Source organism: Vulpes lagopus, chromosome 17, assembly GCF_018345385.1.
Source record: "Vulpes lagopus strain Blue_001 chromosome 17, ASM1834538v1, whole genome shotgun sequence".
NCBI classification, from domain to species: domain Eukaryota; kingdom Metazoa; phylum Chordata; class Mammalia; order Carnivora; family Canidae; genus Vulpes; species Vulpes lagopus.
In genome coordinates this window covers 23370387-23386359 of record NC_054840.1, presented here as the reverse complement: position 1 = coordinate 23386359, position 15973 = coordinate 23370387, and the positions used below count along the sequence as shown (strand labels likewise).

Genomic DNA, 15973 nt, shown 5'->3' with positions numbered 1-15973 from the left:
TATAAAGAAAAAAAGTGGGAGGCCAGGGTGGCTCAGAGGTTGAGCATCTGACTTTGGCTCAGGGCATGATCTGGAATCCTGGGATCTAGTCCTGCATCAGGCTTCCTGTGTGGAGCCTGCTTCTCCCTCTGCCTGTGTCTCGCCTCTCTCTAAATAAAATATTAAGAAAAAAATAAAGAAAAAAAAAGCTAAAAAAATTAATGCATGAATCATCCAACCAAGGCAGTTAGGAAAAGAAAAACAAACAAAAAAATAAAAATAAAAATAAGTTAAAATTTAAAAAAAAGAAAAAAACAATGAAAGAATGAATAAAAAATTTTAGTAAGAATAGAGAGAAATTAATGAAATAGAAAACACCTAATAGAGAGGATGAGCAAAACCAAAGTTGATTTGTTGAAAAGACAAATGACATTGTCTGCCAAGGACTAACTAGAGATTTTATGGCAATTAATTTTAAAACTCACACAAAATGGAAAAATCCCCAGAAAAAGTAATTTATTAAATTCACTCAACTAAATAGAAATTCAGAGCAAGACCAGAAAAGTGAAGATGCTTAACCGGTAATTAAAAATCTGCCCACAAAGAAAATATCAGGCCCAAATGGTTTTACTGGTAAATTCTTCCAAAAATTCAAGGAATAAATGTTTCCAATTTCACATGTATTAATCTAGTATACATAAAAAGGAGGATACCCTCTACTCATTTGATGAGAATAACTTCAGTGCTAAAACCCAACAAGGATAATATAAGAAAAAAAATTATACGTTATTAGTTTTTTTTCCTATACAGATGCAGACATCCTCAATATATATTAGAATAGAAAGTCCAGGAATGCAAAAAAGGTAACACATAACAAATAAGTTGGGTTTAGTACACAAATACAAGGCTTGTTTCAAATAAACCAGTATAACTCACTACATTAGGAAATGGAAGGAGAAAATTCACTGGATGATGTCAAAAGACACAGAAAAAATATTTGATAAAATTCAATATTCATTCATATTTAAAACTCTGAGTAGGGATGCCTGGGTGGCTCAGTGGTTGAGCGTCTGCCTTTGGCTCAGGGTGTGATTCGATTCCAGGATCCCAAGATCGAGTTCCACGTCAGGCTCCCTGCAGGGCACCTGCTTCTCCCTCTGCCTGTGTCTCTGCCTCTCTCTGTGTGTCTCTCATGAATAAATAAATAAAATCTTAAAAAAAACAACAACAACCTCTGAGTCATCTAGGAATAGAAGGAAATTTCCCTTAGTTTGATAAAAGGTGACAAAACAACTAGGTAAATATGGTGAAATGTTAAAAACAATCCCTCTAAGATTCAAAACTAAAACAACCCATACTCTAACCATTAGAAGTACATTATTCAGTCTGTCAAAGAAGGTTCCATTAAGCATCTCCAAAACTCAGTTTCGGATCCCAAAGTGAATTTGTGCTACCATACATAACATGCTATTAACAGCAGTGCGTGGAGAGGAGATGCGTCAGACACATTCACTTCATTCCAGGCCAGGCTACAAATATGACTCACAGTCAAGTTCTTCCCTCTCTAAAAACTACAAAATCTAAAGGACAAAAATGAACGGCACTTTATTGGGGATGGACTTTATGAGAGGAAGTGGAAACAACAGAAAGCCCTAAGTATATTAAATCTCTTAATCTTTACAGCATCTTTAGGGAATGAATAGTTACCTATCAAATCACATATCCACAAAACTTAAGCTCATTCCTTTAAGCTTTAAAGCTTTGCTTATAACCACTGTGGGAGAGAACTTTCCCGAACAGGTTAGGTGATTCGCATAACTGATCCTTTCTTGATGACTCTGGGACATTCTACTCTATCAATTTCAGCAGGATAGCCTATCATAATACTGATGCCCTTGGAGAACATCAAAAAAGCAGGGGATTTTTCCACCAGCCGTACTGTCTTGAATGCCGTCATTTCTTGAGATTTGCTTCTTGATGCTAAGTGAGAGAGCAGTGTATTCCAAAATTTTTACATGATAAATTTCCTAGTGGAGCCTCTTCAGTTGAATTATGGGGACTCTTTCAACTTGAGATGTAATGAGAAATGGTGTAACAAAGGACAAAATCATACCTGGCCAGTACAATACTTATAACACAGGAACATTTTCTAAATTTCCCTCACCCAGCCCATATAGACATCGTAAGCAGCATGATGATAAAACTTTTAAGATTAGGATGGCTGAACGAAAAACACGCCTCCTCTTTAAGGAGCAGCTGGTCTTTAAGGATAAATGGAACATGTCTCAACATGCCAAATTACATGCTTTATTTCCCCCCTCCTTGGGGGGGAGGAAATCACGAATATAAATCATGGCTTCCAAACACAGTATTTATCTTCTAAAAATAACTTACGACTTGTGAAAAATTATATACTAAGATTATATAGAACATTAAGAATGTACTTTTGAATAGATTATATTTTATTTGTTTAAAGTATAATCCTAGCAAGCTGCTGTCACTATCAGTAAACATAAACTGAGGACAAGTATGATACTGGGCTGAGAGGGTTCTAAATCATGGTTTTTAAGCCTCAAAAAGTTTATTCAACAGCAGAGATAAGGCATACTGTGAGCAAAACAAAAAAGCTATCTGTCACAACATGAGTTTAGATGAGTGAAGCAGGAATTTAGCAGGGTTTTGTAATTTAAAACATGGATAAAGTTCTGGTAGTTTAAGAGGATGTTAGCAACCCCTTCCCCCAAATCATAACCAAAACAGCGCAGTTATAAATGTTTTGGTTTCTAAATGTAGGCCCCTGTATTTGGCTATGTGACCATTAAGGAAGCCCCTTAGCTGCTCTGAGGCCTGATATTCTTATCTATGGAACAGGTTTTTTACTCCGCTTTGGTTACAGGATTGTTAAAAAGCTCAAATAAGACTATTTCCTGGAGCACCTGGGTGGTTCAGTCGTTAAGTGTCCGACTTCAGCTTAGGTCATGCTCTCAGGATCCTGGGATCAGGGCCCCACATCGGGCCTGACACTCAGCAGAGTCTGCTTCTCTCTCTCCCTCTGCCCCTCCTCCATTTGTGTTCTCTCTCTCAAATAAATAAATAAGGCCTTAAAAAAAAAAAAAAGACTATTTCCTTCATATCCTGCAAAATACCATATATTTTTGTTAGGGGGTTCTTTTTGAAGTAATATTCTCAGATTGCATTTAGATTGAAAGTTAGCAAAGAACAAACTACAATTACCAAAAAAAAAAGTAATCTGCCCCATTTCGTGCAGGTGTAATAGTTATTAGAGGTGGAGTTATTAAGCTTGTTATCATACACAAGTACAGTCACTATTACTTTTACAAAATCAGACCAGGGATTTTAGTTTGCCTCATTTTCTTTCTTTCTTTCTTTCTTTCTTTCTTTCTTTCTTTCTTTCTTTCTTTCTTTCTCTCTTTCTTTCTTTTTTTTTTAAGATTTTATTTATTTATTTATTCATGAGAGACTGAGAGAGAGAGAGGCAGAGACACAGGCAGAGGGAGAAGCAGGCTTCATGCAGGGAGCCTGACATGGGACTCGATCCTGGGTCTCCAGGATCAGGCCCTGGGCTGAAGGCGGTGCTAAACCGGTGAGCCACCTTGGCTGCCCAGTTTGCCTCATTTTCTGTGTGCTCTCCAGTATCTACAAGCAAAATCATTTGTCATGTCTTTGGTGTAATCTGCATCACACAAATATCCCATGGATACCCTCATTAATAACAGACAAGGGCAATAAGAACAAAATTCAGAGTACTGGGTACTTGATGCATAAGGAAAAGGTGGGTTTGAGTAAGGATGGGGGTACAACAAACAGCTATATCATGATTTTTCAAAGTGTGACAATAAAATATCCAGGCCATGCCCCCAGACCCACCACCTCAAAACCTGGGGCAGAGTAAGGAATCTGCATTTTAAATAAGCCCCTGTGATAACTCCTGTAACTGGCAACTTCGCAACTACAGTGTCCTCAGGTAGAAGGCTAAGTGTCCAGGTGTTGCTCTTCACCCTAGTACTCTCAAGGATCTCTGTATCAGCCCAGAGCACGAGAGGTCTTTTTATTCTCAACCTGTACTCCTGGGATGCCTGGGTGGCTCAGCGGTTGAACACCTGCCTTGGGCTCAGGTTGTGATCCCAGGGTCCGGGATCAAGTCCCACATCAGGCTCCTCACAGGGAGCCTGCTTCTCTCTCTGCCTATGTCTCTGCCTCTCTCTCTGTATCTCTCATGAATAAATAAATAAAATCTTTAAAAAAATAGACCTTTACTCCTAATGGCAGACTGTAGGGGAACTAAGCCCACAGGCAGATGTCAGAGGAATCCCCGCTAAAAAGAAATATCTGGTTTCTGGTTCCTGCCTTTCTCTCTTTGGACACCTGAGGGCAGATACTCCTGGATCTCAGGATCAAACTTCCCCCTTTGGGGGGTGAGGTGGGGCTGGGAAGCCTGGCAACAAACCTACTTCATCACCACTAAGACTAAGGCTTCCTGTCTGCCTGGGCTGCAAGAGGACAAACATTCTCCTCACTCAAGCCCTCTGGATAAGAAACAGGGATTGAGAGGGAACTGTATAAAAGAGATTTAACATGAGTAATTCTCACCATACACATGGTGTAACAAATACAAGGTTTGTTAAGTATTTCATATACCAAATATATGTACGCCCCATCCCTCATCCTCAATTAATAATCCCTGCAGAAAATCAGGAAGATATTGTTTAAAAAACACAAAACCAAAAAACTTTTGAAATAAAAATGGCATCCAGGCCTGAGTTCACCAACTGGCAGCCTTGCAGAGTGATTTTGCCCAGAGAGGTTTTGTTTAGTCTGCAAAATGTTGCTGTTGTTTTTAATTTGAATTAGTTGCCAACTTAAAAAAAAAAACAAAAACAAACCAAAAAAACCCCCCATAGAACCTGGAATTTTTACATAAAAATCTGATTTCCGAATTCTCTTGAAGAAGTGTAAGGCTGTTAACAAGGCAATAAACTGGCAAAGCTTAGTGGTAGCTATCTCCTTTGGATGAGCTTCCCATTGAAACCAAGGCTCACTACTGAGCCAGCCCCCCAATCAACGCTCGCCCCTTGGGTCCTATGTATCATTGGTGTTCATGGCTCTGGGCCTCGCTAGGGGAATAAAGACTAATCAGCCAAATTATGTAGGTCTTTATGGTGACTTTCACAGCAAGGGGCAAAGGGGACCAAAACCAGAGAAAAATGTCTTTCTTTTCTGTATTTCATCTAGAAATAATGTGACCCCTGAGCAAATACTGGGAGGCATTTGGGTTGGACCAGGCCTTGGGAAGGTATATATTCATACAGCCTCCCTCTCTTGCCCCTCAGCCCTACACCCAGCCAATGCAAAACAAGAAAGAGAGGAAGGAACTGCAACGGTCACCATCTTGCAACTCTTGGTAACATCACTGACAACTCCCCATGTATATATATTCCAGAGAGACTCGAAATAAAAAGGCAGAGGTCTCCAGAACACCCTGTACAAAGGAAGGCCACAGGCATCCAAAATTCTAAAATACCTAGATCATGGACTTACAAGGCTAGGACCTAAGAAGTTCAGTTTGGTGTTTGCAGAGGAGGTTCCCTTTTCACTTTAGTTTGTTTGACGAATGAGACTCTGGCCAAGTTACTCCTGATGCCTCAATTTCCTTATCAGGAATGTAGAACTACCTACCTGGAGTGAAAGGAGAAGATTTCCATCTCACAAGTAGGTAATTACAAGTAATGTCTTTTGCTAATTTCCTGTTAAAATGTGTTAAACTCAGACAAGTAATAATACCTTTTGTAATTTAGCAACCTTCCCATGTTAATGCAGTGTTTGTCAGTAGCATAAACCAAGGTTCAATACCAGGAGGCAGTATCCAGTGAGTCAGGAAGCCCGCCCTCAGTGAGCGTCAACAGACTGTGTATCCTGGTCAAGTCACTCTTCTACCTCCATAATGGGGCGATGGTACTAACAATCCCTCCTTCACCTACTTCATAGATCCTCCGAGTACCTCAAGAACAGGGTGGTATATAAACAGGTCATATTCCTATTATTATTCATCTTACCTGACAAGATGCCTCAACACCATGAGAGCTTTATAGGTACCTGGTAAAGACAAGCAACTCCTTCCTCTTTCCCCATGGGGTCAAGGGGAGGAGGAGGATGGAGGCAGCAAAAGCAGCCCGGATCAGCACCCACCTCTGTTCTGATGGATACTGGTTTTCAGGCATCATCTTTGGCATCTGCAGGGGCTGATGTGGTGGCCGGGGGACCGCAAAGGTTTGCTGCTGTGGTCCAGGTTCCGGAAGCGAGTGGGGGGCGGGGGCAGGGCCCACCCCTGGTACTGGGCCAGCCGCGGGGGCATGCGCAGGGGTGGGCAGACTTGGCTGGGGCGGGGGGAAGAGGGAGCTCTGATGGGTGGGGGACAGGGGGGTGGTGGGAGGGGTTAATGGCTTGAACCCGGAGGGAGGCTTCCTATCATAGGCACTGGAAACAGAAAGAGAAAAGGAAGCATTAAGCTGCGATGGAGATGGAGCCGAGCCTTGGTGGCCAGGTCGGGCAGGACGCCTGGGCTAGCTTGCAGGCCATGTTGCCAGGAAATGACAGCATTAACATAGTTAAATTGCTGGCAGCCCCGAGGGAATATTTGTACCTCCGAAAAGTGACAAACACAACTGCGTCACAGGGACTTGTTTAACACTTCTAGTGATTCTTCTCAAAGATAATTTTAGCCTCTGTTTCCGGTTTCCTTTTTCCCCCTTCTAAGAGCATTTTCCATGTATGCGCCTGTAGGGATGGATGGTGCGGGGAGCTTATGCCCTGGGGAGGGGGGTCCTGGCCCCCTCTCCCAAGTACTCCAGGGTCCCAGGGAAGCAGTGAGATTCCCTATTGAAGATAAATTTTCTGCTGTAAGATCACTTGAATTAACGGCTCTTCTCCCCCTTCCAGGCAGATCTATGTTTATCTTCTAGAGCAAAGAATGCTTTAAAATTAAAGCTTCATTCCTGGGGCCTGGATATTCTTAAGTAAAGGGCACAGGCCCTGGGACTTTTTCATATATTCTGATTTGAAGATTACTTCTTTGGTGCTTAAAGTTCACATTAACATATGCTAGACATGGAGAAGTATATCTTCCCTCCCTAGAAGCCACAGATCAAATATCCCAGTATTCAAGGCTCTTTCCCTCAGGAGGGCTCAGTACCCCATGAACGCAGTTCCCCTGCGGAGGCCGTCTAACAGTTTTGCTTTTTATGTGCAGCACAAAGGCCCCATTTGTACTGGGCTACACACCTAGAGGCCGACATTGCCACGAGAGACTACTCTGAGCGCTACTCTGAGTGTCTGCTGAAGAGCACTTGAAGCCGTCGGCCTGACGGCTCCTTTCTGGCCAGCCTTTCTCTGGCTCCACTTACCAATAGCTGTAGAGGCACTTTTCTCCATAGTTAGCACCGAGAGCCTGCTCGTGGCTACAGGATGACAGCTCCGAGGAGGGGCTGTGCAGCTCCCGTTTGATCTTGGTTGGAGGTGGGGCATGAAGCACCACTGCAATGAGAAGAGGGATGGAGGGGGTGGACAAAGAGAGGATAGCCGATTAACAGGGAGCACAATGCTTTCCTTCTGCAACCCCTGTAACTAGCTGATTGTTCTTGGAAGTCATGTCAAGTCACATGCCAGAGAAAGCCAAACACTTAAACACAGAGCCTTCCATCTAAAACCAATGAAAAGTTCTTTCAAGTCGGAAGTCATCATCTGACACTTTTAATTAACCATGTCTTTTCTCCCCCCATTTCGTTGGTGTTGGGTTTGCTTTTCCCAGAGGCTTTGAAACCCTTAAGATTCCTGCAGGTGTCGGTTCGTCAAGAAAAATGCAGGTGTGATAGAATGTCAAGGGTTGCAGACATGAAGAATTTTGTTTCCAGAAAAGACAAAAACAGCCACAGATATACTGGTAGACATCACACATTAACTTCGCAGAGGCTTGAAACTGTTCTGGCAAATACATTTCTTATTCAGAGGCATATAAATTAAATATATGACTTTTTAAAAGTCCTTTGTCAAGCAGCTCTACGTATCAGTTCTGAGTAAGAAATACTTAATGGCGTTTCAAAAATTTTAAAAGCAAAGGAATACAACAATGGGCCAAACCACAACCTAGCTAAGGCTAACTGAGTTAAGGACGAGTCCTTGAAACCTTTGTGCTTGTGTATACTCTGTGCCTTTCCGTCCGACCAATCCAGAAGGGCAGGTTTTCATAACCAATCCTTTCAGAGAAGTGCCAATCACCTCTCCAAAATTGACGAAATAGTACACAGAGCTCTTGCGTAATGTTTGGAAATCAAGTGCATATTCCATATGTGATACTGAGAGGGCAAAGTTTTTCAAACCAAGGTAGCTTTACGTGGTAGCAAAATGAAACAAAATAAAACCAGGTTGGCCTTTTCTGTCTTATCTAGGACTTAACTTGTTTTGAGAGAGGGCATTTTACCCAAAGTAGAAGGACAAACTCTAAAAGATGCTACACCACGGGGTCTGTTTTCTACGTTAAGAGTTAGAATTGCTGCTCTCTGTCCAGCTATCAGGAAGGCTGGGGGAACGGGGAGTCAAATTTTGTGACAGTAACTCTCCACTCTATCGAAGGTCTCTTTAGATAGCTAACCACAATCAGTGCCCTGGTGACCCACTAAAATTTCGGTTTGACTCAATGCTTACTCCTAAAACTTAACTAAACGATCATCTGTTTTCTGCTGATAAGACCGAACAATCTTCTGGCCAACTGGTTGCTCAGGTGCCACCTCCAACCACACGTTCAGGTCTCAGGAGTGAACAAACGAGATAGATGCCTCTATCACAGATAAGTTTATAAGCAAAGTCCTGCCAATGGCTGACCGGAAAGGATAGGTTTTTATAATTCCTTTCCTACAGCATGCCAACTGCTTTTCCAAAACACATGGAATAAGTTTGGAACTGGAAGATTATAGTTAGAAGTCCTTGTGATTTTTTGATGGTGACATCATGGCAGCCAAGCCTCAATTGTTATCAAATGTTTTCAGACATTCAGACACAGAAAATGGCTAAGCTTGTTGTTAGAATGGTTAGTAAATGAAATGGGACAATTAGACAATCTGACACAGGACAACACTTCTCCAATGCAGTGAGTATTCCGGTGGTTCTCAGCACCCTTCTCTTTGCCATGGCCTTTCCTCTCATTAGCTTTTTGTCACAAAAGTTACGGAAAAATAATGAGGAAACGTTAATGATGCCCCAGTGTAAGCAAAAGTTATATTACCTTGAAAAATCTCCTTTTCTTTACTTAAAATCATTTATAATCACTAATTTTACTTACATTTAGAAAGTAGACCATTATGGTATCACTCAATTTTCCTGTTTCAGGTTTTGGAAATGAATTGACATTTTCACAGTACTGTTTAAAAAGTAACCAGTTCTGCTGACAAGACCAAGACCAGAGGGTAAGCCAAAGATGTCCAGAAAGAAAAATTTGCGAATGGCTTCAGGAACATCATATACCCATGTTGAGAGAGAATCTAAGCTGCCAGCCAAGTCCAATGCCTCGATTTCTTCAAATCTATGCGGTACCCTTAGTGTGTATCTTATTGTTTTGTCTCGAAAGTAAATGGTATATTATCCCACCCCCAAACTGTCTTACACCTGGAATCTTATGTTCTCTACACAAAGGAGGAGTTCAAGAAACAGCTGATGAGTGCTATGGTCTGAATGTCTGTGGCCACACCCCCCAAATTCATATGTTGAAATCCTAATCCCTAATGTGATGGTGGTGGTAGTGGGAGGCTTTGGGAGGTGATTACGTCATGAGGGCAGAGCCATGAAGTCACTAGGACAAAACAAGAAGAGAGCCTTCACTGGACCATACTGGCACCCTGATCTCGAACTTCCAGCTTCTAGAACTTGAGAAATAAAGTTCTATTGTTTATATGTTACCCTGTCTGTCATGTTTTGTTATAGCAGCCTCCATGGACTAAGACAGTGAGTGACTAAGTGGATTATGTTTCCAATTAATTCTTAACCTTGAAGGCTGGGACTGCATCTACCCTACAAAGTGAGGCAGTGTTAGTCATAAATATTTTTTCTGGGATGCCTGGGTGGCTCCGCGGTTGAATGTCTGCCTTTGGCTCGGGGCGTGATCCTGGATTCCCGGATTGAGTCCCATGTCGGGCTCCTTGCATGGAGCCTGCTTCTCCCTCTGCCTGTGTTTCTCATGAATAAATAAATAAAATCTTTTTAAAAAAAATAAATAAATATTTTTTTCCCAGGAATGAAGAGAGAGAGAGAGAGAGAGAGAGAGAGAGAGAGAAGGAAATGGAACACAGCCAGAGCGAGATTTGAAAGTTTCCCAGATCAGTGACAAGAAAACCATTAGGGGCCGTTGGAGTGGTAAGGAAGAAGGCTCAGCTCTCCAAAGGGACTGCTGGGCCAGAGGATGTGTGAAGGAACCTAATTATGGCATGCATTAGTCAGAGATAGTGGTGTATTTAAAGCAAGGACTTAGAAGCCCAAGGAATGCTCCTTGCTTTCAGTCTGTTCCCTCCTTTGTAAAATGAGATATGTGATGCTGCCTTGAGAAATACAGAAAATGGCACAGCACCTTGCAGATGGTGCTATGATGTTGTGTAATTATACACTGTGCTTTCAAAAATAGAGTATTTAACTTCGCACAGGCATCGCTTCCTAAATGATGACAGAGACCTAGGACTACAAAGGATGGCAATGAACTGGAATGAAAAAGGGTCACGAACTCCAAAGGAAGCTGGAAAAGAAATGCCAAAAAAGTTGACTACGTAAGTTGACAAACATTTTCTACAATTAGAAATTCTGCATTTAAGCTCAGAACTGTGGAAAATGGGCCCAGAAAGCCCTGACAATAATCCCCAGTGAATATGGATCACCTTTGTTGTTGTAAAGCTATCATTCACTCCTCCATCCATTCACCCACTCGCTGAGCATCTTCTATGGGTTAGGCATCCTGGAGATGCGGGGGGTCGGATGGCATGCCCAACAGCCATGGCCCTTTCTTCGTGGTATGCTCAATTTAGTGAGGAATCGGACTTTGGGCATCATCTCATAGATGCATTCATAGTTAGACCAGGGCCTCACAGTCCACCTCATTCAGGCCTCTGCATTTATAAGGACTGTGAGGCTCAAGGAATCAAAGTAATTGCTCCAAGTCTTGGAGCTGCTGTTATTAGAGAGGACGCAAGCACTTCTGTCATTTCAGTGATCTACTGCACTGACAGAAATGGGAGACATTTCACTCACCCACTTTGCACACTAAAAATAGAGGACATAAACCTTTTTTTTCAACAAAAACAACAAAAATATCACATTACACCTGGTTAAAAGTGCTCTAGAACAAAGAAAAAAAAAATGAATAAGAACTAAGACCTCTGGAAAAAAACAAGGTAGACCGAAAAGAAAGAGGCAGCCAGACAGACCCCTTAGCATTTACTTTGTGACAAGTTGCTCTTACATACATTATTTTATTCGATCTTCCCAACCCAATGAGAAAGGTACTTTTGGTTTCCCTTTTTAGTAGGATGAGAGAGCCCAGGCTGAAAACGTTAAGTCATCTGGCACAGTCTCGGGTCTTTAAGTGGTCGAGGTTCCTACCTAAACAGTGCTTGGTGATTCTATCATATTCTATCATATTGCCCCCTAGAGAGAATCTGAGAGAAAAAGAAATAGGGGAAGGGATGGAGAAGAAAGACAACACCAGAGGAGAGTGGAAGGATACGTTTTGCCAGCTCTCAGAGTCTGTTTCCTCATGTTGACTCTACATTCTCCAACTGGAGGCACATCTGATACACCTGTATCCCCATTCGACTCATCCCTTCCCTGTCCCTAGGCCACCGAAATGCCCAGGATCCCTCCTTCCCTCCTACTGGCAACCAACATCTCTTGACTCCGGTAGCCTCTGCTTCTTATCAGTTCTTGCCTCCCATTCCACCTAAAAGATCTCATTCTCCCTTCTATATTTCAGCTGACCATTATCTTCTACTTATTTAGACAGCTACCTGACTTTGGAGACCACGTATCTTCCACAGCAGTCACTGGCTGGCCAGAACCCACATTACTGCCCTGGATACCCTCTCCCCAAATGCTCTGCCTCTCCTGAAAGTGCTTCTGGACAGTCCCCTCTCAGTGCCACCTGTGAGGCAAGAACACTTTGAGTGAGCTGTCTGGACTCCTAATGAACTGCAAGAACTCTGTTAAGGATCCATATGCAAATATATATGGAAGTCTCTGCTTGTCAGGGGTAGAAAAGACAAAGATTCCTGTCTGACCAGATTTTAGTCCATTATCTGTGAATGTGCAGCACAAAGTACAATATTGCTTTGTAGACTACTATGACACCAAATTAAATCTAGATCAAGGGCAGCCTGGGGGGCTCAGCGGTTTAGCACTGACTTCAGCCCAGGGCCTGATCCTGGAGACCCGGGGTCGAGTCCCACGTCGGGCTCCCTTCATGGAGCCTGCTTCTTCCTCTGTCTGTGTCTCTGCCTCTCTCTTCCATTAATAAATAAATAAAATCTTAAGAAAAATAAATCTAGATCAACTACATTTAACTTTATAGTTGGTTTTGTTATTATGGGAATTCCTTGGGAGATTTTTCTATCTGACACAGTGATCAAAAATAAAGCTGAATCTTTAGCCAATTCAATAAGTCAAGAAAAACAAATAAAAAACAAAAGGATTAGAAAGGAAGAAATATAACTGGCATTAATCACAGGTGGCCTGATTTTGTACATAGAAAATATAAAAGTACTGGGACGCCTGGGTGGCTCAGTGGTTGAGTATCTGCCTTGGGCTCAGGTCGTGATCCCGGGGTCCCAGGATCGAGTCCCATATCGGGCTCCCCACAGGGAGCCTGCTTCTCCCTCTGCCTGTGTCTCTGCCTCTCTCTGTGTGTCTCTCATGAATAAATAAATAAAATCTTTAAAATTGTTTTTAAAAAAAAAGAAAATATAAAAGTACCCACAAAATATAAGAATCAATAAGCTAATTTACCAAGATCTCTAGCTACAAGCCTAATCTAAAAAAGAACTGTATACATGTGAAATTTGAAAAATAAATTTACAATAGTGACAACATGAGATACGTAGGCACACATCTAGTCAAAGATATGTAATATGCCTAAACTGAAAACTACAAAGCACAAGAAAATTAAAGAACTCTCAATATATGGAAGGATATATCATATTCATGGGTTGGAAAGCTTAACATTGTAGAGATAGCAATTCTTCCCAAATTTATCTATAGGCTTAATAACCCCAAACTAAATCTCAGCACTACACAGAAATGAGGATAAAGAAATTACAATTACACTGAACAGCATGGAATCTCACAGATATGCTGAGTAAACGCTGGACACAAAAGAGTACATACTGTGTGAGTCCATTTATGTAACATTCAGAAGGACAGGAAACTAATATATGGTGTGTAAAGTCAGGATGGAGGTTACTTTGAGGGTAGTACTTTTCAGGGGGTACAATGAGTCTTCTTGTCTTCTGGTAAGTTCTCAATCTTGATCTAAATGCTTGTATAGTTTGTGACTGCCATGTATCAATTAAGTTTCTCTTTGCTTGTATTAAGGTTTTTATTTTAATTCCAGTACTATTAACATGGAGTGTTATTTTAGGAAAATATGGAATGCTTCCTGAACTTGTGTGTCATCCTTACAGAGGAGCCATGCTAATCTTCTCTGAATCCTTCCAATTTTAGTCTATGTGCTGCTGAAGTGAGCATAAGTTTATCGTTTTTAAAGAAAGCAGCTCTGTTAAGCAGCATCATTGAGTTTAATAAATACTTATTAAGATTTCTTGTATTTTAGAAAATCTTTCTTCTGTGATGGTATAGAAACAGTTTTCCAAAGAAATAACCCAATTGTTTTGAAATAGAAAAAATAGACAAACTGGCCCATTCAAGAGAAATAATAATTCCCTCTGCTGACAAAATCTGTTTCCTGCCCACAAGTACAGGCTTGTGGACTCTGTCCAAGGCAGCTACCCCATGCCAGTGCTGGCAGTGAACTTCACTATTACAGCACATATGATCAAAACAAAGGAAAACACTTTTGTTGAATGATAGGATGAACGACAGTTTGATTTAAAAGGATTTTTTTTTCCTAAGGAAGACAAAACCCACCTCGTCTAACAAGCCTTTCCTGTGGTGCTTCCATAATCATCAAAGTTTCAATTTGCCACTGACTTTGTTGGGAATACATATAGCATTTATGTAGCTGCTGAGGGTTAAAGAAAGTGCTGATCAGTGACACTGCAGTCTGAGAGGGAGACAGACTAAGCCCATTGTTATTTCTCACGCTTCACACACAGGCTTTGCCTACCTACCCCCCCCCCCCACCCGCGGCGGCGGGGGGTCATTGCTCAGGTTTTGTTTTGGGGTTTTCCTCCTCCCTTCTTCAGTTTCAATATTTTCATCCGGGGCAGATTCACCTTCCCAAATCAGCTGTGCAGGCCTGCCCTTGGGGGAGGACCTTATTTGGTCACACTCGATAGATCTTCTTACCTTTCATGGAAAGTTGTGTCTCATGACAGAAGGTGACCAGAATACCCACACCTGCTTCCAAATGGCATGTCCATGAGACTATGTCTCGGGTGGCTAGTTTATGTGTCTAGGGCCTCTCACAGAACTTCTGAATGTGGAATGTATATAGTTGTGGTCAGAGACGTCTCAAGAGTCCAGAGTCATAATTTTACAGTGAAGGTCTATTCTTGAGCTACTCCCTTTCCCAGCAGCTTTAGGTCACTGTTCCTCTCTTAGGCCACTACCATCCCACCTCATTTCCCTCCATAGTAAGGAAATACGTGCTGTTTAGTTCAAGAAGGCAGGGGGTGGGAGAGAGCCCGAGACATCAGCCCATATTGTTCTTTGGTTATGGCAGTGAGTAGACTGTAAGGAAAGAGGCAGAGGGAAAAACCATCAAGTAGGACATGTGAATATAAACATAACACTGGCAAAAGAGAACCAAAGAAGCCACCCAGAACGAGTAAGTGTGACCTCTTCTCTCCTCATGTACCCTTAACTTCTGAGAGTGCCCCACTAGCAAAGACCAGAGGGCTTGAAGTCATCAGATGCAGTGTCCCTTGGGACCTATGGTTTGAAGAGCACAACAAAGCCAACAGGCTGACTTTCCAGTATACTGTTGCCTTTCCTTAGCTCTGGCTTTTTTGGACAAATTTTGAGACAAAGTGCAAATAGCCAGTTAGAAAAAAAAAAAAGAGGTAAACAGACTGAGGCTTACATTTTAAGTTCTACCGTATTACCAGAAGAGGTCAGAAATAGGTCTTTATTTTAGGGCTGAGTAGACTAAAAATTCATTTCAAGCATAAAATATATTCCTAATGTCTCAATATTCTTTGTAATTGCTACAGCACTACTAGTGAATGACAAGAACAAGAGATAATACTCTGTTCTGGGAACCAAGAAGGTTCAAGAAAGATAAAGTAAGTGGATAGGACCTGGCACTTAAAAAGAACATCTGGGAAAGGAGATGCCTTTTGGATTTCCAAACCAAATAAGAAACATGCTCAAACCCATCAGAAAAGCTCACATTAATTCTGCCTGGCAACAGTTTCCAAAAATAAAAAATTTCAAATGTTATCAAATGTAGTTAGGGGGCACAAGTTCTAAAAGCAGGATTGGAGGAAGTATGGGAGAATGTGCTGTCTTCTTTAATACCTGACACAGCTAACCCTGCTAAGCATAAATTTAAAAATTGAATATAGCAAAAAAAAAAATCATCCATAAATAGTAAAATCAACTAGTAGGCTGTGCTAAAAAAATTTTAATGATTCCCTCAAAAGCCCTCTCCTCAAACATGTACAAACTATTTCCAACCCAAATATCTCCATCTGACTCACTCTATTCTTTTATACTAGTATTTTAAGGTCAGTCCAATAATGTGGATATAAGAGTGAGACAATCAGCAACA

The 15973-nt window shown here is 41.6% G+C and overlaps 1 protein-coding gene and 1 non-coding gene across 2 annotated transcripts in view; both read right to left on the bottom strand.

Annotated features, from left to right (window-relative positions):
* The window catches only part of ETV5 (ETS variant transcription factor 5), a 59720-nt gene that overhangs the window by 24086 nt on the left and 19661 nt on the right, over positions 1-15973 (bottom strand). The window contains exons 6-7 of the mRNA XM_041731857.1: positions 7401-7530; positions 6187-6474 (exon numbers count right to left, since the gene is read on the bottom strand). Coding sequence (XP_041587791.1) covers positions 6187-6474; positions 7401-7530 — 418 coding nt within the window. The remainder of the gene's footprint in view (positions 1-6186; positions 6475-7400; positions 7531-15973) is intronic.
* On the bottom strand, positions 13661-13767 carry LOC121477635. Its single transcript, XR_005984306.1, has one exon. It is a non-coding gene; the product is annotated as a U6 spliceosomal RNA (small nuclear RNA).